We start from the raw sequence: 22,172 nt of genomic DNA, 5'->3' as shown, positions 1-22,172 counted from the left end.
GAACTTTCATCAGTCATCGAAAACATTAAAATTCCCAGGCCAATCAACAATTCCTGAAAATTATTCAGTTCACTTTATTTTGTCCTTTCCAGGATACTCAAAAAGTCTAAAAACCGCAACAAAATGTGAAATTAATATCCACCCAAGGGAGAAAAACAAAAGGCTAAAGTCAGAAAATGCTAGATTCATCTGTAACCTACACATCTCTTCAAATCACACGACTACATAAGCAGCCACAACTGTATGGCGTGGGCCCCTCCCAGCCTTTATGAGTTCATAGTACTCATACAATAAACATGAAGGTACTGGGACTTGTGGAATGGACTATGGAATGGCTCCAGGCTTTCAGTTTCTGTTTCTGAAAAGGCTCAGTCAGCTGGGTCAACTGGCAATGTTCATGAATCCTCCGACCACGGGGAGTCAACGTGCCCACACCAACCACTTCCTTAGTAGGCACCCAAATGATTTTTTTATGTTTAGTTTTTCATGTTTAAAGAGCACTGATTCCGCCTTTCCAAGCAGAAATGGCTCTTCCGAATAGTCTGAACAGAGCTGCTGGACAAGACAGACTGGGGTTGAGGGATTAAAGAGGCAGCGATGCTATATAGAAATAGCAGCATGGAGAGTCACAGAATAGATGCTATGTAGCCTTGCCAGTTCTTGTTGCAAAGCTATCTTAAACACAGCAGCAAGAATAACCAGTACAGCAGAAACAGCTGCGGCTCACACTGAGTTCTAGCCGCCAGTACTAGGCCCCCATACACCCTCCCCGCTAGGAAACTTACCCCATGTTAGTTAGCTTGAAGGCAATAGTCAGAATGGGAACCCAAGTTTTGAATACACTCATACTGTAGGAAGAGGCAGCTGTAGTAGTAGTTTTTCCCAAGACAGGGTTTCCCTATAGCTTTGGAGCCTGTCCTGGTACCTAGCTCTTGTAGGCCAGACTGGCCTCAAACTCACAGAAATCTGCCTGCCTCTGCCTCACAAGTGCTGGGATTAAAGGCCGTGTGCCACCACAGCCCAGTTGTAGCAGTAATTTTAGACGAGCAACAGAGCCACAGAGACAGAAGCTCTCATGGTGAGGAAAAGTAAAGATGAGGACAGGACTTCAGGAGAACCCTTGATTTGCCTGCAAGGACAGCAATGAAAACCTCAAAGTAGAGTCAAGGCCCGCCAGTGAGCCAGCTCCACACAGGCACGGGCCTGGGTTGAAAAGCAATGGCTGAAGACTAACTAGTCTTTTTGGTTAAAAAGTAAAAAGCAAGAAACAAATCAAACAGTAATAATAACAACCAGCTTATAATAGTAATAGCACCAAAGAACACTGCTTTCCATGCACGCATGACCCTCAGGCTCCTAGCAAAGAAATGCTGGGTGAGGAAGAGCCTGAAGATGATGCAGCACGCTAGCTGGAAGGACTCTGCTGGACGGGGCAGGGCAACATTTCACAAAAGGACTCAAAGCCTTCAAAAGCTGCTGATTCCAGTTACGATCTTCTGTGTGTGTGCGGGAGGGGAGGGAGAAGCTCAAGACAGGGGTTTCTCTGTGCAGCCCTAGCTGTTTTGGAACTAGCTCTGTAGACCAGGCTGGCCTCAAACTCACAGAGCTCTGACTGCCTCTGCCTCCCGAGTGCCAAAATTAAATGTGTGTGCCACCACCCAACAGTCTCCAAACAGGGCCAGTGAATGAACCTACTCAGTAGAAGAACAGAACCAACACCCAAAATCTGTCTTCCTCTGGCACCCAGCCACAGCCCCCGACACAACATAAAGCTCAAGAGTCCCACATTCTAGTTTTCAGTCTGACCAGACTTACTTGTTTCTGTATAAAAAACTAAACTGGTTTAGACAACAGCAGGACACGGGAGGCAAGGTAGAGTACAGCAGCCCCAGACCTCCGCCCTTCCCTGAGGAAGGAGCTTAGGCCAGTAGCTCCACTAGACCCTGTTCTTCTCCACATTCAGATGCTAGCTGGGCATGGCGGACCACTATGTCTGCTGTATTCGCGAGGCTGAAGGAGAATGGCGAGCTCAAGGCCAGCCTGGTTCACAAATAAGACTTGCTTTGAAGAACTAAATGGGGGACAGAGCAGGCAGATCTGGTATACATTTCTGTTGAGTAAGTCTTTCTCTAAATGAAAATTAGCAAATCTGTGTAAGAAATGTGGGTCTCCTTTAAACTAGTTCACTCTAAAATGGAATCGTCAGTGGTGGCACGGGCGGCTGAAGGTTGTGAAGTTCCCTAAGGGTTTCAAACTTCTAGGCCCTTGGCAGGCGTGGCTGACTGCGAGGCAGATGCAGAAATGACAGACCCTGGAAGACTTTGGTTTAAGGGTCAAAATTGTTTTTCAAACCTCATGGGCTTCATTGTGCCACTGAGACCCTGATAGAAGGTGTGGCACTTCCCCATGAAAACAAGTACAACTCCTCGGTCCCTGAAGAGGAACTAGATCTAGTGAGTAACATGTGGAAAAGTATTTACTTTCAAAAGTAATAAACAAAAATGTAAAAGTAATTACTAGTTTTTGCCTACTTAGTTAGTCATCCTCTAAGGGGGAAAAAAAACAAAACAAAACAAAACCCAGTGATGGTGAAACTGAGACAGTCAAACTCTGGGGAAAGACTCCAAACTGTACGATGAGCGAATGAGATGAAAACAGGCGTCCTGGCAAGTGTTCTGGCAATACCCAGCAAAGTCAGTGGCTACCAGCTTTCATCTGTATACAGACTGGCCACACACATCATGCTGTTCATCACTACTTTAGTTATAAAACTACAAGTGTACAAAACCCAAACTGGTAACAGAAATACTCCAAATGACTAACCACGAGGAAAAGCAGGTGTAAGTAAGTACAGCAAGCTGTGTTACACTATCCATGGCAAGTGTGCTTACGAGACCAGGAGACCAGAGCAGAGAGTTCCCTACTTGCTTCTTAGACTTTATCAATTCTATGCATTAGGGGTAGAAGGTTCTCACATAGCCCAAGATAGCCTCAAGCCCACTAAGTAGTTGAGTTGAGGCTGACCTTGAACTTCACCTCCCAGGTACTGTGATTACAAGTGAGCACCACCATACCTGGTTATACAATGCTGGGGATGGAACCCAGGGCTTCAAGCATGCTAGGCAAACCCTCTGCCAATGGAGTTACATCTACAGTCTCTGAGTTAAAAATTAAAATAATAGCTTTAGGTGGGGAGAAAAAAAGGAGACAAGTCTGACATTGACTTTAAGGTGGTAACCATTTTCTGTCACATTAAACTGGAGGGTAACAGCAGGAGGAGGGAGAGTTTACTGCATGCACTATTCAGTGTGATCCCACATTAGCCACAAGGCAAATGAACACTTAGAAGTGATCACTTTAAACTGCAGTGACCACAAGTATAGAATAGAGATATCATATTTCTAATTCTTAGTAAAATAAATAAATAAGATCTGGGCATGGAAACACACCTTTAACCCCAGCACTCTGAAGGTTGGAGGCAGGGGGATCAGAAGTTCAAGTCTACTCTCAATGACACAGCATAGTCTGAGGCCAGCTTGACTACTTGAGACCCTGTCTCAAAAACAAAAACAAACAAACCAAAAACAACAAAAACTAAACACCTTTCTCTCTAAAAGAGAAAAAAAGCAGTGCAACAAAAAAATAGTATTAAATTTTCAATAATTTTAAATACAGAAATTATGTGTTTTAGTCTGTTATCTTTACTTCTTAAATTTAAATTTTAAAAGTTAAAATACAACCGCCCCGCTTCAACCTCTCCCATTCCTGCCCTTCATCCTCTCCAATTCATGGCCTCTTTTTCCATAGATTCTGCTTTCCACTGCACAGCAGGAGTGCTGGGATTACAGATGTGAGGTAGTACCTATGGTTTTACATGGGACCTAGGGATCCAAACCTCAAGCTTGGCCTTCCACTTTATCCACTGGGCCCAAGCCCCCTACCTCACTCCTTAGTTTCTAGTAGTACCCTCTATAAAGTTTCAATGTATTTATATTAAGTTCTATTCAGATATATTTGTGGTTCATATTAAATGTCTACCAGACAGTGACTGTCAAAGATCTTAGGAAAAAGGGAAGCTATAGCCATGTTAGAGAAACAGGCAGACCTGTTTTTCTTCCCATTTTTCTGAAAGTTTAGCAATTTTGTTCAAAGACAAAAAAAAAAAAAGTAATGTTAAAGGAGAGTTCTAGATCAATATCTCAACAAACAAAGAATGTTAGTAAGTCCCCTGGTCTCTCTCAGGGAAAGCATCACCCCAGGCTCTTCAGAGAATTAACTCTAGGCACATGGATCTCATCTGCCTTTACAAGAAAAGCAGAGTCAGACCTGGTAAGCACTAAAACAGAGGAGAGTCACAGCGGAGTCACTGGACTGAAAGGAACAAGAAGTGTTTAAAAGAGAGGACTGGAGGTGGAGACTGGCAAGGGTGGAAGGCAGGCGGAGGTAATGCCTGCACACAGCCCTAGGGTCTGACGTTAGCTGGAACCTGAGCCTGGAGTCTGACCTTGAGGAGGACTTCAGAAAAGTTGACGTCGGCATTTTTGGACAACAGAGGAAGTAGACACACTCTTCCAGGACCCTAGGGCTGCTAAGGGAAAAGAGGCAAGGCAACACCGAGTCCTTTACCTGACTGGTCCATGAGAAGATCTCGAAGGCCAGACACAGAAACAGTTTATAAAAACTAAACAGAAGTCAGGTGGTGGTGGCACAGGCCTTTAATCCCAGCACTCGGGAGACAAAGACAGTTGGATTTCTGTGAGCTCAAGGCCAGGCTGGAAACCCTGCCTCAAAAAAACAAAACAAAAAAAACCCAACAACAACAAGAAGAAGGAAGGAAGGACAAAACTAAACAGAAGCTGACACTTGCCCAAACTGGGGTAATAAGTAATGTAAAATGAACAGGGCTATGGTTTACATCCCATTTCAAAGACACTGCATCAACAGCCCAGAAGTGTAGCTAGAAAGAGCTGTGTGCCCTCAGGGATCAACAGGAAAGAGGCATTTCCCAGGTTCTATAATCAGGACAGACGCAGAGCTCCTCCACTATCCCTGCCTTGGTGGTCCTAACGACAGTACAGCACAGGCAATAGCCAGCAGAAAATCAGGCCAACACAGATATTGGTACGATGACAGTGGGATTGAGTATTTGCCAAGAACCATTATATTCTTTGCCACAATGAAGCTATTTGTCTTAAAATACACCTGCCTTGTTAAGGAAACCAGACTTTACTAGAAGAAACAGATCAGTTCTGTATTTTAGATGCTGTGATATGTCACACACACATACCCACTCAAGAGAGCTAGATCCTCAAGAGTAGTGACTACTTACTTGGTGTCTATTTCTACAGCACTCGCAGGGTCTCACAGGTACCCACTGGAGAGGTGGGTGCTGTTATTTCACAGCCTTTGAAGGGCTGTGCTGACTCTCACCACAACCACGGGTTGAGAACTGTCATGTGCTGGATCCGTGACGGCACACAGCTCTCTGTAATCTCACACCCACATCAAGACATTCTGAGCTGAGCACAGATTAGGAAAATCAAGGTTCTTTTGCCCTTGTTTGAGACAGGCTCTCGTATAGCCAAGAATGACCTTGCTCTCCTGATCCTCCTGCCTCAGCCTTCCAATCACTGTGATTCCAGGCACACAGTGCCACGCCTAGCAAAACCCTGGTCTAAGTGCGTAGGTGAAGTTATACTCTTTCTATCCATCTCTAAGGAAGAAATTCACAGCATGATTGCCTGAGAGAACACTACAAACAAATAGGCATTTAAGAAGCAACTTTAAAATGTGAAAAACTCCTATAAATTGCTGCCCAGCTGCAAATGGCAATGGTGAAAGCAACCTTCTATTGCTATTGTTGACCATGACAAGTAGAGATGAGTGGCTATAAACATTCTGAACTGATATTGGGGCTAATTTATGGGCTAGAGGATAGAATTTTACTCTCACATAAAGAGTGATGGGCTGTCTACAAGGTCTTGCCTCCAACTACCAAATCAACAGTGAGTCAGGGCCTGTGAACCATTGAGCAACACACTCTGTAGAACCCATCTTAATATAATTAACACAACTTTTATTCAAGAAAGTAAGAGCTCCTATTAAAAGGGAGATGATAGTTGACAGTACTCTCATCACTCTGGATGACTGGCCCTAATCTCATTCCATCTTTCCCAGTGAGCTTCGGCTACAACCAAAAATCAAAAAGAAAAAAACAAACACCTTAAAACAATAGAGTATGAAGATTCACTCCCCAAGCCCAGGACAGAAGGCAAATCTAAACAGACTACTGATTGGAATGATCTGGAACTGAGTGGAGAGATGTGAAGTCAGAAGAATCTACAGACACTAAGTGACCCTCAACTGCATTTTGGTGTAACCCAGATAAACCACCTTGAGTATTTCCACAGTAACTCTTGTGTGACACACTGTTAAGACCAATGCATCTATCTTAAGAAAGATCCCAAGAAATGACAAGATTTAAGTACTTAAGAGTTCCTTTGTTGTTTTATTCCTTCACAATTTCACACACACATACAATGAACTTGGACCATATTTCCCCCACTACCCTCTCCATCTCTTCCACTGAATCCCTCTTTTTTCCAAATGCTCCCTGTTTACTTTTACATTTGTGTGTGTGTGTGTGTGTGTGTGTGTGTGTGTGTACCCCCTACTGCACTTAACTAAGGTTGCTAGCATGAGTAGGGGGAGATTTTGTTTGTCTGACATAGGTCATCACTAGCCTAACAGGCTTCAGACCTGTGACAATCTTCCCGACCTAGCCTTTAAGTGATGGGATTACAGGTGTGCATAACTCTACCAGGCTTGGTTTCTTTAAAATATCCTCATATGCTCATCCTCCAGCACTGTATAAGACAGAACGCAGCAGTCCCACTGTACCCCTTGTGGAGCAGCACACCAGTGACTGCCTAAGGATGTCAATGTTTCTTAGAAAAGGCTGTGTTTAAAAAAGAAAGAAAGAAAGAAAGAAAGAAAGGAAGGAAGGAAGGAAGGAAGGAAGGAAGGAAGAAAGAAAGAAAGAAAGAAAGAAAGAAAAAGAAAAGAAAGGCTGCGCTTGAGACAGGCTGGCCTAACTCAATATGTAGCTGACAAGGATCCTGAATTTCCGGTCCTCCTCCTCCGCTTCCATTTCCTAAGTACTGGAAATACAGGTATTCAACACCACCCCCCGCTTACTGGCCTTTTTTCTTTCTTTAAAGAAAATTATTTTCTTGTGTGTATGTACGCGCACACATGTGCGGGGGGGGGGGGGGGGGGGGAGGAGATTGAGAACAATCCCTCGGAACTGGAGTTAGAGGAAGTTGTGAGCCATTACGTGGGTGCTGGGACTCAAACCTAGGTCCCTGAAAGAGCATGTACTCTTAACTACTGAGCCATCTCTCCAGTTCCTTAATTTCTTCTCTTAACAAAACAGTAATATTCTTTTATGGAGGGCAGGAGGAACTAGGGACAACGTCTCTCTCTATAGTCTAGGCAGACCCTGATCTCACAGTTAGCTTCCTGCTTCAAACTCCCAAGGGCTAGGTTACTGAAGTGAGGGAAGATAAGCATTCTTTATGATGCTTATTTTGCCTCATACAGGAATCAAGGAATAAACGTACAAAGTAAGCTTCCTTGCTTGTCAGGCCTGATGACATACTCATGTCATCCCAATGCCTGAGCAGCTGAGGTAGGAAGATCACTATAAATTCTATGTCAACCAAAACTACCCAGGGGATTACAACCATCAGCTACAGTATGAGACCCTGCTGCAATAATAAGCAAACAAATCAAGTGTTTTCCCTGTGCTAGACAGAGTGGCACATGCTCATAGTCTTAGTGACTGAGGCGCTGAATGAAGCAGAATTATGGGTTCTGGTCAAGCTACACAGCAAAATTACACACCAAATTTGAAAGAGATCACTTTTTCTCCCCCATCTCTAGTTAGGTTAGGATCCACTTTAATCAATGTCAATTTTTCTTTATTTAAAAGGAAAAAAAGGCAGAAGCAGGCGGACTCAGTGAATTCCAAGCCAGCCTGGTCTATATAGTGAGTTCTAGGGCAGCCAGGGATATTCAGGGAATCCCTGTCTCAAAAATAAACAAACAAAAATAAGTAAGAACAAAGTAAAATGTTATGTATGTATATAATGTCTATGAGCAAACTCATTACTTTGTATATTTAAAGATATACATAAGGCCCGATTTGGTGGAGTAAGTCTTTAGTCCCAGCACTTAGGAGGCAGAGGCAGGAAGATCTCTCTGAAATTCGAAGCCAGCCTGGTTTATATGGTAAGTTTTTGACAGCTAGGACTACCTAATGAGACCCTGTTTCACAAAACCAAAAACCTCAAACAAAAAATCATACACACATGAAATAAAACAAGATAAAAATAAACAAACAAATAAATCCCAACATCTGGGAACCTGAAGCAGGAAGATTACTGTGAATTCAACTCACTCTGAGAGCCACAGAATGAAACTTTATCTCACCAAACCAAACAAACAAAAATTTTTAAAAAAGGCTTGGACACACATCACATAATCCCAATGTTAACTATGGAGTCACCCGGAACATAACTGCTGGCATCAAAGGAGATTCGGACCAAAGCTGCACTCTCTGAAACTCACATACAACAGCCATTGCTACTTACATGTCACAACTCTAACCACTGCAATTCAAATCAAGAATGAGTCAATTTCCTTTGGTTCCAATACCACATTTAAGACGAAAATTGCACCATGTAGTGAGAAGTCAGTCTGAGACCAAAGAGGGTTCAGGAAGGGAAGGCCCCCTGCACCTGTGAGACTGTTGGCAGACAGAAGAATGAAAATTCATGCCCTTCACATGGAAGAGGCTGGGTTCAGCCAAAGTTAAGAGCAAACAGGAGAGGAAGGACTCTGAAATAAGAACAGCAGCAAGTAAATTCACAGACAATCTGGTTCTCTACCCCATTCATTTAGGCTGGGAGCGCTGAAGAAGTGGAGGCAGGAGATGAGGAATTCAAGGTCAGTCAAGCAGAGACACAGGAAACCCAGTCTCAACAAACCAGGAAACACACAAGTTACAGTACAGGACCTGGTCCCATCCTCTCATCCAGTCTAGGTTCCTCAATTGGCCCGTGAATGACCCTCAGGCCATGCAGGGCCGCTATTAGTCACCTTTCTCCTACCTGCGATGCCCAGCACCAGAGATGACAGCTCTGCCACTTCCATGAAACCTGCTCAAAGGCCACCTTGCCAGTGAGATCTGTCTGTCCCAATTCAAGTTCCACCATTCTTTTAATTTCCTCCATAAAGGAAATTAATTTTCTACGCACGCACGAAGAACATGATATGTATCCAGGCTGAACTCAAAAAGATTCACCTGACATTCCAAGTGCTGTGATTAACGGCATTTGCCACCGCCATGCCTAGCTGGTACTCAGATTTTTAGTGATTCCTTAATTTCCATAATTTCTTTGCTAGAATAAAAGACTTGCCTTGTTATTTCTTGCTAAGAACAGCGGCTGGTGTGTATAGACCCTCGGGCCACAAATGGAGAACTCTTCCCTTTGTAAGCTACCCAATCAAACCGTCAACTTCCTTGGAGAAAGGAGGAAATAGGATTTAGTATAATAAAATCGTAAGGACTTAAGGAAGAATATAATAGTGAGGTAAAGTAGGCTGGAAAAGGAAGAGACATAGTTGTGACCTACTCTTTCAGTGTGCCTGCTTGTTCTGAGAGCATGTTCCCAGGCTCACCTCCAGGAAGTTCATTTGGTATCTGGATGTGCGTGCTCGTGGCCCACCCACTGAGGAGCACATCCTCAGTATCTCATTATGTGTCACGTTTGGATCAAGGCAGCTCTTGCCCATGTAGCTCAGAGACATGATGTTAATGGACACCGTGGTACACCGAATAAGCACCAACAGGTCAGACATGAATAAGAGATAATCTTCTGCAAAGGGTGCGTCTCTACAGTCATGAAGATTTCCTGTGGTGCTCAGTGTTATACTCAGGAATGTTGTTACTCCAGTAACTACGTTGGTTCAAGGCCATTAAATCAAGTACACACTAAGTGGGCTTAACCCACAGCAAATTCTGGTTTTGTAATACGGTGTTCACATGGCCTGTTCGTGTTTTCCCTTAAGCTTAGACTTATTCCATATTTCAACCACACAGAAGGCCACATCATAGACAAAATATAAAGCAGAGCTTTTTAACTTCTCTTATATATGAAAACTTTAATCTTGGATAACCAAACAAATTCAGGACCCCTACCACAGAACTAAAGCAGTACAGTCACTTAAATTACACCTAAGAGTAAAGATTGCTTGTATTTGTTAAAACAGTGTTTCTTAAGCCAAGTGTAGAAGCACATGCCTGTAATTCCAACAGCCATGAATCCTTAGTTCAGGACAGTCTGGCTATACAGTGAGACTCAAACATACCAACCAAGTGCATTTGTGGACACTTATATCCCTAACACTTGGGAGACAGATGCAGGAACATCGTAAGCTCAAGGACATCCTTAGCAAGATAGCCATTTCCAGGCTAGCCTAGGCTATGTGAGACCTTGTCTCAAGAAAATGAAAAATTGTTTTTCTTTTTCAGTGTTGGGGATAACCCACAGGACCGATATATAGTAAGTAGGCATTCCACTGTTGAGTTCTCCCCACCGCCCTTGACATTATATCAATAACCCTGAAACAAACAAGTATTCTCCCCCAGTTTATCATTTAATATGGAAGGGCTGTAGAGAGCAGCCTGCTACACAGTGTCAAAGGTGAACTCTCCATATTCTAACCCATAGGCTTCTGCACAAAGCTTTTGTTTTTGAAGATAGAAACAGCTGTCTCCTGCCTCTCCAGGGAAAAGAGAGCCACTTCTAAAGGCCTCTAGGGAAGATGAGAATGATGTCTTTTTACATTTTTCATATGAACATGTCTCTTAACTCTTATTCCACAGCTTACATGCTCTTTACACATCAGGGCCGGAAGTCACCGGTGCACAGGCAGGTTCACAGACCTGCCTGCAAATGTTCATTTACACTAAGTACTAATGCTGAACAAGAAAAGTTCCCACAGAATTCAGGGAATCTTTAGTGATCACAAACTAACTACAGACCAAGTTATACACTACAGTATATAGTTATAACAATGTCATGAATGACTGATTTATTTGCCTAGCATGTACAAGGTCCTGGGTTCAATCCCAGCACAACCCAAGAAAAAAGTAATTAATAACACCTATCTCCAACTTTGAAAAACTTTTAAAGATGTCTCTCACAAACAGTCTATTACAACAGTATTTTTGCTACAGATAATCAAGAACAACTGAGATGTGTGGGACTCTTCCAAAGGATCAAAAAATAAGAGACCATGCTACCTGACTGCATTTCTTCACAGAAAGGAGGGATGAAGTTCCAAGCTACTGATGACAAATGGGCTTTGTCAGTAAACTTACCTTCTCTCCTTGGAGTGATGGGACTGAGTCCCGCAAACTGTGAAAGCTGTCTTTGATGTGGTCCCTACGTTTTCGTTCCAGTGCATTATGGTGAGCCCGTTTGTCAGCCTAGGGGAATGAAGAAAGAACATGTTAGGAACGCGACTCCTTTTACAGGTGGATGTGGTAAAGCCTGGAAGTGTATGCAGTCAGCGCTGTCCCTGGCAAGTGGACTGGGAAAATTTGCAGAATGAGGTGGACAGTTAGGAATCTCCAGAATTAGGCTCTGTTAAAGAGGGAGAAAGGGTGAGCAAGGCTTGCAACAGGAACATCCAAAGTAGCACGGTGGATCCAGCTCATGCACAAGTAAAACCAAAGTTATTCAAGGGGACAAAGTGTGACTCTCCTGCAAGTGTCCCCGACCTACGTGATGGAGCAGTTGCCAGCCTGTGGTTGCACTGTAACTAAAGAAAGCTCCAGTGAGCACCTTCATAAGGTATGGTTACTCTACCATGAGATTTGGGGTGGGGGTGCTTCTGTCCACATGAAACCCACCATCCGAAGGCTCTGCTCTGACACCTCCCCGCTAAAGGTCACCATCACATCCTCTCATCCAAGCCTCTAGAAACCCCGTTGCGTCGGAGGTTATTATGACACTGCTGACACGTGTACGAACTGCATTCGGGTTTCCTCTCACACAGGCTGAGTCAAAGAGGTGCTTCTTGGGTTAGCAGACCTCCAGACAGCTACATGCTCTCGGTCAATCCCCTCAGGCACTTGCAGCAGGTCAGGCCCATCTGGCACTTTCCTAAACACCCTAACCAGCCTTTAGCCCTTCCTGCTTGGAACTATGAGCAGACAGCTGGCGAGGCTCAGGAAGGGGGAGGCAGCAGAGCCGAGTGCTAGGGAGCACAGCCGCGGAGTTTCGTCTCCCTCTACACAATCACACCTCTACTTCAGGAACTACAGAAATCCTCTTCTGAGCATTTACCCTGAATAAAGCAGGCTGTGCTGAGCCTGTACATTAGAAAGTGACCTGGCTAGTAAGGCCAGACAGAGTGCCAGGAATTTTGAAAATGCAACAACATGCATAAACTTGGTTTAACAATGCCACTTCCAATGAATCCTTGTACAAGAAAAAATGGGCAGATAGAAATCAGACAAGAGCCATGAGAAGAAAAGGACTGGAAATTTTTCTGCTATCAAATTCTAGAAGTCTGTGACTCCCCCCCAAAGGAAGTGCCTGGAGCCCCTGTGGACAGTGTTCCTGATTCCTCAGGGGTCTCATCTACAGTTCTGTTAAATCCACGTCCCCATCGCAAGCACAGGCCCGAAGGTGGAGCACAAGCTGGGAGGATTTCTAAAATCACTCCTTCTTAAACCTCAGTTCACTGTAAAGCCAAGCAGTTTCTCAACTAGTTAGATAGCAAACAGAATGAGGAACCTGAAAAGACAAGTAAGCTTGGAAAACCAGGTAACTTGAGAATAGAGGTGTATCTCTGCATTAGACAACACTAGGGCACGGTAACCCAGCTGCCCTCTAAGAGCAATTTAAGTTAGCTTGAAGGAATTACACATCAAAGCCCAGGGAAACTGGCCTGCCACAATACCTGAGGACGCAAGAGATCTAGGACCAACATGTGCATGCACTAGCCCTCTGGTGTTTGCTCTATCATTTCCAAGATGGTCTGTTCACATGCAAACCAATCGCTCAGCTTTGGTCTTCAGCAGCAGCCCCAGATACGCCTGTCCACTAAGTCACCCTGACTCCTGGCCCTCCTCCCAGCTTACAAGCTGTGCACGGAAGCAGTGACACCAGTTACCCATAATGCCTCTCGATACGAATAGAATCCTAATTGTCTGCTTTCTTTCTGGGAGAACCCTGAAAATCTCAAGTAGTTAGAACTAAGCTGGACTTGGTTTCCTGTGGGCCTGTGCTGTAAGCAAGGAACTAAGTTTAACCTAACACCACCATCACCCCAAGATGTACCACCCTTCCCATTTGCCCAGCACTGAAAGGATTCAGATGGACAACAAGTCTTTTGGTTGGAGGACTGTAGTGAACTTGGCTGTAGACCATGAGTAGAAATCTCGGCTTCTCATCTGGGGAGTCAGCCAAGTTAGAAGTTGGCTCGGCTAGGAAAGGCAGCAGGCCACTGCCTGGTAGAAAGCCTAGGCTGGGGACTGTTGTTCTCCAAGCAGTGGATGGAATTTCTGTGGTAGTTCCAGACCCAATTTAACTAGCAGAACGGTGGAATCTTAGACCAGTCCCTCATGCCATGTCTACCCCTCAGCTGTTCTGCCTGAACAGAGAGAGCAGCAAGGATGTATTTGTTTTTCCTCATTTGCAAGCACAGTGAAAACCATGCGGAACTCACATGCCTAATTCCAGGCAACTCTGAGTTAAGTGGCATTTCTGGTGCTTACAGAGCATAGGAAAACTTGACACACCTTCACACAAGGCTGAGAGTTCTCTCTGGAAAGTATTTCTAAGCTGCAGATGAAGATACCCCCTAGCCTTGCATGATGGATCGAGACCAGCGGGCAGCTAAGACTGCCGTGTTAGCTATCTTTTCTTGTGATAGCTCTTCCCCAAAGGGCCAAGACTTCAGTACTGAGAAAGAAAAACCAGGTGACGACTCACAGCTAAGGTGCTAGAGATCCTCCCATGAACTGTCTTTTTAAAGCAGCATAGCAATTAGAACAGTAGAATAAACTAAGCAACTCAGATGAGTGCACTCTCTCACCAGGACTGAGAAGTGCCTGGTCATGCAAACACTGGGACCAGCAGCACACTTGTGGAATAAGGAGATGACAGAGGTCTTGTTGGGCTATGCCACAGGTTCCTAAATGACTCCTCTAGGAGCAGAAGCAATGGCTGGTGGCTGGCCACTGCTTACTCTTCAACATAGGAGCTGTGGTATCTGTCAGAAAGCCCTTTATCAGGGTGTCCCAGACTAAAGCAAGTACTAGGGTCTTTGTGATACCAGAGGTACCCACTGGTGCTCACCAGGAACTACAGCACCAAACTACGTCTGGTTTTGAGGTCTATGCCAAGGTTTTTACTTAGTCTCAGTTTTAGTTGCACCAAACTTTTCCACACTGGCAGACAGAAACAAAATCTTCACCTATAATTTGTCCATCTCTCACACTAACAAGCATATGGATCTGAGCGCTGCTCAATGTTGAAAGCAAGCATTTTCTTAGTTGCTAAACTGGCAGGACATAGGAGTTATGAAAACCAGTTCAGAATTGAGGAAGTCTCTCAAGAGTTTTTCCTTTCAACTTAGTGCACACAGAATGCATCTTCATTCACAGCATCTCACTAGTCAACAAACTTGTTTCCTGCAAGATCTAGTGTGAGAAGAGAACTGTCTTCCTGTAAAAGGATGCACAAGCCCCCCCTCCAGAACATTTCTTGCAAGCTGCCTGATAACCTACTTAACTTTCACATAGAGGGAATCTCCTTAATGCCAACGTAGAAAACCCTCCAGTCAGAAGAAACCTGTCATCCTTAGTCTATTTAGTTTAAGAAATGGAAAGGCTGAACTTTAGGAGTTACTTATGAGTATCCAGTTAGTCTTGCTTAAACACCAAAGACACTGGAAAATACAAAGGCTCCAAATTCTCATACAGTGTATTTACTACTTAAGATTGATAAGAAGAATTGGATCAAATACAACAATTTCCGAGCAACTTAAAAGTGCTCATTTTAACCAACACAAAAACTGCAACATCAAACAACTGGCAACTGAGATGAGCTAACCTTACTAGTCTCCTGCAGGCAGGCAGTTACTAACTACAGTTTCTTCCCCAGCTCTTCCGCTTGAAGCCCATGCCGGTGTACACTTCTGTGATCTACAATAAATATACTTGTTTTTGAGGTTTCTCCCATCTTTTGGCGCCTAAAGGAATTTGGGAACACTACAACCCACACATGCCATTACACTAGTCATTTAAGAGGAAGGATTTCTTGGTTAGGACATCAAATTGAAGTCGGACTTGACAGCACACACCTGTAATCCCCACACTTGAGAGGCTGAGGCAAGAGAATTACTGCAGGTTGCCTACACAGCAACCCCATCATAACCCTCCTTGCCCCCAAATGAAGATCAAACAGGATTCTTTGATCAGCTCTTTTATCCTATCAGCCTAAAACAACACAACTCTTAGAAACTCAACACCACTTTTCCTTTTACAGGCACACACAGGAAGGAAGCCTACTGCTTCTGGCATCTGAGCAGAAACAAATATGCATCTTGCCGCACTCCTGCCAAGCAGCTGATCCAGGTAAGGCATGCAAGCTTCCTCAACTCCAGCCTCCAAAGTGGGCAACTCCCTTCCTCCCAAGTACACTTCAATCTCTAAAGAGGCAAAGAGCTGAGAAGTTAAAAATACTTTAAACCAAAGGTCTAGAAGGGGAACAGCACAAACCTATTTTAAACCAGCTACAATACTAGCCGCCTAGCATCGTAACTGCACATGCTGAGTCCATCAGACTTGGAGGACAATACATGGAGAAAGCCCTCAGGGGTCTTGAACAACTCAGTAATCCTACAATTCACATATACTTTCACTCTTTCCCAGACAGAAATAAAGCAAAAGGAACCTCTTGCATAAAATAACCAAAATACAACTTATTCCCTTAAAAAAAAAGTACACCAAAAAAAAAAAAAGTACACCAGTTAGATTAGATTCTGCAATTGTCAAATTCAGTAGTGCTCATGGTTATTTCCTCTGAGAGCTCACTGCTCACTGGAGAGGCCATTTCCGGGTGGCAGTCAAATCAGTTTCACTTTCTGTTAGTCTCCTTCCTAGTAGTGAGCTGAACGGCCTACCATCTCATGAGGCTTGAGATACTACAGTGATATTACAAACTATGACCATCGTTTCACGTTAGGACCCACAGGACATTTTCCAAATAACTTGCCTGTGTGTGTGTGTGTGTCTCAGGGTTCTCACTCTGTAACTCAGCTCAAACTCACCAATCTTCCTGTTGCAACATTCTGAGTGCTGGGATTACAGGTGTGAACCTGGGTTCCAAATAACTTTTTAAAAGTTCTGCAGTCCTAAACCATTGTTCTGAGTACACATCTTTTCTTTTGATCTTAGTATTTTTCCAAAGACAAAACTTAATAGTGTTCCCCATTTAAAAAAATGTATTTATTATTTACACTAAATTTCAATAAGCATATAGATATATTCACAAGGACAGGGGAAGGATCCATGTTTTCATCCCATTCGTGATAGCTCTTCAATACACTGTGTCTATAATATACCTGCTTTTTCTGTCTATGCTATCATGCTAAACATGTACCAGATAAATCTCAGCAAGTATATCAAATTAAAACAATGGGTCTCAAAGTCCTTGGTTCAATCCCCAGCAACAACAAAAAATTCACTGTCTATGTCCCCCAAATGAAGGAAAAAATTCTAAGCACCTTAACAAAAATGAAAAGTAAAAACATCTAGACAAAGCAAGACCAGCCTCACCGGAATGGAAGCATTTAGTAAATTAATTTATATCACCACCCAAGGTGGACACTTTAAAAAGCGTAACCCATAGTAACTCCTCATCATAAAATAGGAAAAGTTATCTCTCACTGAGAAGCAAATCAAGTTCCAACTCAAGGATGGTTCTTCAGAACAAGCCTCACCCTCGACCTCTGACATCACCAACCCTGCAGCAGATCTTCTAACTGGAGACTCGGAGGAAAAGAAATTGCCGGTTCTGTTCATGCTCTGGTAGAATAGGCTCAAATGAAAACCATCAAGTAGATACTATTAAGAGTAACGGTACCCAGGCATGGTGGGGCACACATTTAATCCCAGCACTTGGGAAGCTGAGGTAGGTCGATCTCTGAGTCTGAGGCCATACTGAACTAAAAACTGAAACTCTCTCTCTCAGAACAGTAACAGTAGCTGAAAAACAAAACAAAGAAGAAATACAACTTTCAGTAGAAGTGTGTGTAACGCTTCAGAAAGAAAGCAGGTGCTATCTTCAGTGAGATCTCTCCTAACAATCCTGAAGACCTCCGCCATCCTGCACTCACTATCAATTGGTTCTCACTGCTCAGGCAATCTGTCCTGTCTCTGGTGCTCTAATGGGGAGCAGACACAACTGAAGAACCTGTTTTTACCCTGTGATTACTAAAGTCCTACAGCAGAGCTATCAAAGTGGCACCCTGCAAACTTGTTTTTTCAGTACTAGGGATGAACCCAGGGCTTCCTGAAAGTTAAGTGTCCTGCCGAACTAAACTCCCTAGCAAGAGAGACACAAAGGTAGAGAGTTCTTTGTTTGAGACAGAATCTCATTCTGTAGCCCAGGTTGGCCTAAAAACCAGGGCAACTCTTCTGCCAAAGTCACTAGGCTTACAGTACTGGATACAGCCCTGAACTTTGTGTTTTTGCTGTTGTGTGTGGGGTTTTTGTTTGTTATTTTGTTTTGGGTTTTTTTTTTTTGTGGGAGGGTATGTTGAGGTTTGAACCTTTGATCTTCCTACATCAGCATCCTGAGTAAGGAAGTTTACAGGTCTGGGAAACCAAGCCTAGCTGCATCCAGCAAATTCTTTTTTTTTTTTTGGTTTTGTTTTGTTTTTCGAGACAGGATTTCACTGAAGTTTTGGAACCTATTCTGGAACTAGATCTTGTAGACCAGGCTGGCCTTGAACTTACAGAGATCCACCTGCCTCTGCCTCCCGAGTGCTGGGATTAAAGGCATGCACCACCACCACCCAAAAAATCCAGCAACTTCTTTACAAGCTTCAAAGAGCTGTTCCACACATCATTTAAAAATCAAATAACTAGGAGCTGAAGAGACAGCTAGGTAAAGGTGCTGGGGCCATACCTGATGAGCCTAAGTTCAGCCCCCATGCCCACATGTTGAGTCCTCTGACCTTCACATGTGAGCCCTGGCATGCATATGACATGATCATATACACACATTAAATAAATGAATGTAATTTTTAAAAATCAATAAGTAGGCTGAGGTCATAGCTCCACACAGAGGGTTTGCCTGGCATACTGAGGGCCCTGAGTTCAACCCCCAGAACAGCCAAAAATTACATGCATACAAATATACAAGAAAAATAATAACTGTTTCTAGCATTTTACCATTTCTCGTCAAGTAGGAAGATCCTGGGAGTATGGCTCAATGTTAAAGGGGCTAACCTGAGCCCTGAAATAACAATCAGAAGATCTGGCAATAGTGAGCCCATTCTCACATAGCAAGCACCAGAGCTAGGCAACTGTCGACTTACTAGAAGGGGGATACATTCTTCAGTACCCCAGTCCTTACCGCCTCTCTCTGTCCTTGACTATCTCATTACAAATGCATTGTGGCCCTCCCTGTACACCTTCCTTACCATTCCCAACTACCAAATACTTTCTTCTCTGATTTGGATTTTCTCTCCCCCTCATCTCTATCCACTTACTGCTAAGTCTCAGACTCCAAAGACAAGAAAGAAACCGTGGTGTTAGCCCAAATCCACAGAAAGCATTTAACGTCAGGATCCTAAGAAGTCACTGAGCGCTATACAGCAAAGCTGTCTCTTACAATGCCACTGTTCAACAATTTTTTTTCTTCTCAAATGGAAAGTCAGACCACAAAAAGCTGTGACACTTTCAAGATTTAACTTCTGGCTCCTCTCTATTTCCATTTTGTTGTTACTGTTGAGGACACCATGCTTTTCTAGATTTTAAGGGTCTGCGGCAGTCATATGACTTTGGCTAAAGGCGATTATTACTGTGCCTGCAACTTCACACAACTATGCAGATACTGCTTGAAGCTTATTTGTTCCTAAATCAAACCTGATCAGTTTGCTGTGAAATAACCCTACCCTTCGCTTCAGAATGCTCTTTCATTTCTCACATGCCTGGGCTGCATCCCTCACTCAACACTCCAGAAGAGTTCAGGGTGCTCACCCTACCTACTCACTAGCATCTACCACCTGAGAAACCAGAATCATAGGACTGGCAGCGCCCCCCACCTCCAACCACAGCTGACTCCACCTCACCTTAGCGGTTAAGAGGAGAGTTTACAAGAATATTAAAAAGTAAAGAGCGATCTCTTTTTCTCTCTGACTCCAAAAGAGGGCCAAAACTGAACGGAAATGAAAATGAAATGGAGAGTAGGAGACGTACCGCAGATTGAAACCTCGGTTGCTCTTCCTGGAATAAGAGAGAAAAAAAAATAGAAAATATAGAAGTTATTTTTACACTTTGCATTCAATAATAAGAAAGAAAATGCCGGCGGCGGAGGAAGCAGCGGGTGGGGAGGCAGCCTAACACCCCTCCCTCCCTCTTTTCCCTCCACTCTCTCCAGCGTGGTCCCGCAGCCTAGTGGGGGGTCCCAGGCGCCGCCCCTCCTTCTGGGATCCGAACCGGCCCAGAGTGGTCCGGAGCACACTGTCTGCTCTCCCCGAATCCCCCTCGGGCGTCAGAGCACTCCCAGTCCCCTCATCCCCAGGTCACGGGAGGAGGGGGATCGTGGACCCAAGAAGCAGGTCCTGAGCGCTGGTCTCCTTGCCCAGGATCCGGACGGATAATGGGATCCCCAGCCGGGTAGAGTGCAGAGGGAGGCCTCGGCACTCTCCTCCACGGGAGGAGGTGGGGGTCCCAGAGGCCGCGTGTCTGCTCCCACCTTCAGTCCCAGGAGGCCTCTCTGGACAGGACTGAAGGGGAGCGAGCCCGGGGCGCAACGCAGGCGGTCCCGGCCCCGGAGGAAGGGGATGGGGACGGCGGCGACCCGGCCCCCTCCCACCGTCGCCCGGCTGAGAGCCCCTGCCGCTGTCCCCGCCTGACAACCCAAACGGAAAGGAAGAAGCCCCGGGACTCACGTCGCTCTCCACCTCGATGTCATCGTTATCGCTCATTTCCTACGGCCCAGGGAGCGGCCACTGCAGCGGCGGCCGGGGAGGGGAGGGGTGGAGGGAAGGGGGAAGTCACCGACAACAACAAGCCGAGTGCCCCCACGCACACACTCACTCACTCACTCGCTCCCTCACTCACTCACTCACACACACTCACACACACACAACACGGGCGACAACCACCTCACTGCAGCACCGGATCAACGGCGGCACGCACGCCCGGTCGGCCCCCTGACACGTGACCGGGCTCTCCGCGCCGGGGTAGCCGAGACTTGTAGTCCTCGAGCGTCTGATGAGCACGGTGGAGAGCGCCGGGGAAACTACAAATCCCATCAGGAAGCGCACACAATCCTCCCCAGCCCGTCTTGTTGACAGAGCGCAGGGCGCCTGCGCGCCGGGTGGTGGCTGCGAGAAGTGCCACGGTGCCTCCCGGGAGATGTAGTCCACAGACCGCGAGTTGTCAGGAGGTTTTCCACCCCAGGCGGCAGAGAGGCTGCTGGGAAGACAGGACACGTGGAGGGAGCTGGGCTTAAGGAGCCGGCCACAGTCTGAGCTCTGGGCGCCTGGCCCAAGGGATTGGGTGGAGGCTCTGGGGGAGAAGCTAGCTGCCAAAATAACACTGTCTCTTCTTGGCTAGACTGCTTTTACATTGTCTTGTTTAATGCTTGAGTCGCTCCGCTTGCGCCCTGGGGCGTAACCCTCCCGGGAAGGAATCACGCTGCTGCTGACCAGGGGGCGCGGTCGGGATGCCCACGCGGACCCTCGGGATCTAGTTTTGGGGTGTTAAGAGACGTTACGGGACAAGCTAAAGGGCCGACCTCGCTGGGGTATCCTTAGTCTCAAGAATCTTGCTTTCATTCGTCCGAGAGAACTGAATGTTTACAAAAGCTCACTCAGGTGGAAATAAAACCACCTTCCGTTTGTCGTAGCTTATGCAGATTAAGGAGTGCCCCAGTTCAGAGAACCTTAATTAAGAACTGCAAAAAGAATCAAAACGGAAAAGTTGTGCGACTCCCTATCCAGTTAAAGTCAAATTTATACACCGAGATATGAAATGTTACTACATACACCAGTATTTATCTAGTATGTGGCAGCACAGGGATGCCATGATGTGTATGACTGATCTCGCAGCTTGTGGAAGTGAAAACCAGACTACCCTGTTACCATTTTCAGTGTGCATTAGGTCCTTGATGACCTTTCGTCATCAGAGAAATTAATCAAACTACTGTTTTACAACTGATCTCCAAAATGAATGAGATCTTGAACCTGGTCTGTGAGTTAGTGAATCCTGCATGAAAACCGTTTTATCTCTGACAATTGAGTACAGAAACTTGGTGGTATAACACAGTCCTTGTGACATAGAGCCCAGGCTGTCCTGAAATGGCTGTGTAGCCAAGTCTTGTGTTGAGAAGACAGACATAAGTAGACACTTAACATGATAGGATGTAGAGGGCTCTAAGGGAATCAAAGAAGCTAGAGTAAGCTGGATACCAGAAGGTAAGGCTAATGATGATCACAACAAACAATCCTTAGACAGCCACCTGCAGTGTGTCGAGCATTTTCAGACACCCTTAGCTGCAAGTTAAGATTATTTGGGGACTTAAAAAAATATGTCATGCCTTGCCCATGACCCAGCTCAATTTAAGTCAAAACCTCTGGGAAGAGAGAACGCTTTTAAAGCTCTTCAGGTGATTCTGATGTGAAACGGAGAATATGCCAAGATAAATAATGACAGACTCCCGTTGAATTACATACTTTGAAAGAGTAGTCTTTATGACATGTTAATAATTATACTTTAACAAAGCTGCTACAGAAATAATCTTTGCTCACACACCTAAAACCTAATAAAGGAGTAAATTGTAAAAGCACTATAG

The 22,172-nt window shown here is 44.9% G+C and overlaps 1 protein-coding gene across 9 annotated transcripts in view; it reads right to left on the bottom strand.

Moving 5' to 3' along the window:
* Max (MYC associated transcriptional regulator X) overlaps positions 1-20,528 on the bottom strand; it is a 44,128-nt gene extending 23,600 nt beyond the window's left edge. For 7 of the 9 annotated variants that reach the window (XR_015739227.1, XR_015739228.1, XR_015739229.1 and 4 more), the window contains exons 1-3: positions 20,266-20,528; positions 19,571-19,597; positions 11,450-11,557 (exon numbers count right to left, since the gene is read on the bottom strand). Coding sequence is in view for 2 of the 9 variants with exons in the window: in XM_087911720.1 (XP_087767846.1) it covers positions 11,450-11,557; positions 19,571-19,597; positions 20,266-20,301 (171 nt within the window). In the remaining 7 variants the exon portion in view is untranslated. Of the gene's footprint in view, positions 1-11,449; positions 11,558-19,570; positions 19,598-20,265 lie in introns of those variants that run through there. The other 2 variants (XM_087911722.1, XM_087911723.1) reach the window with 2 other exon arrangements.
* Between the last annotated feature and the right edge of the window lie 1,644 nt (positions 20,529-22,172).

This window comes from Myodes glareolus, chromosome 11 (assembly GCF_982192425.1).
Source record: "Myodes glareolus chromosome 11, mMyoGla1.1, whole genome shotgun sequence".
NCBI lineage: Eukaryota > Metazoa > Chordata > Mammalia > Rodentia > Cricetidae > Myodes > Myodes glareolus.
Note: the sequence above shows the minus strand (reverse complement) of the source record. Positions and strands in the feature narration are given on the sequence as shown.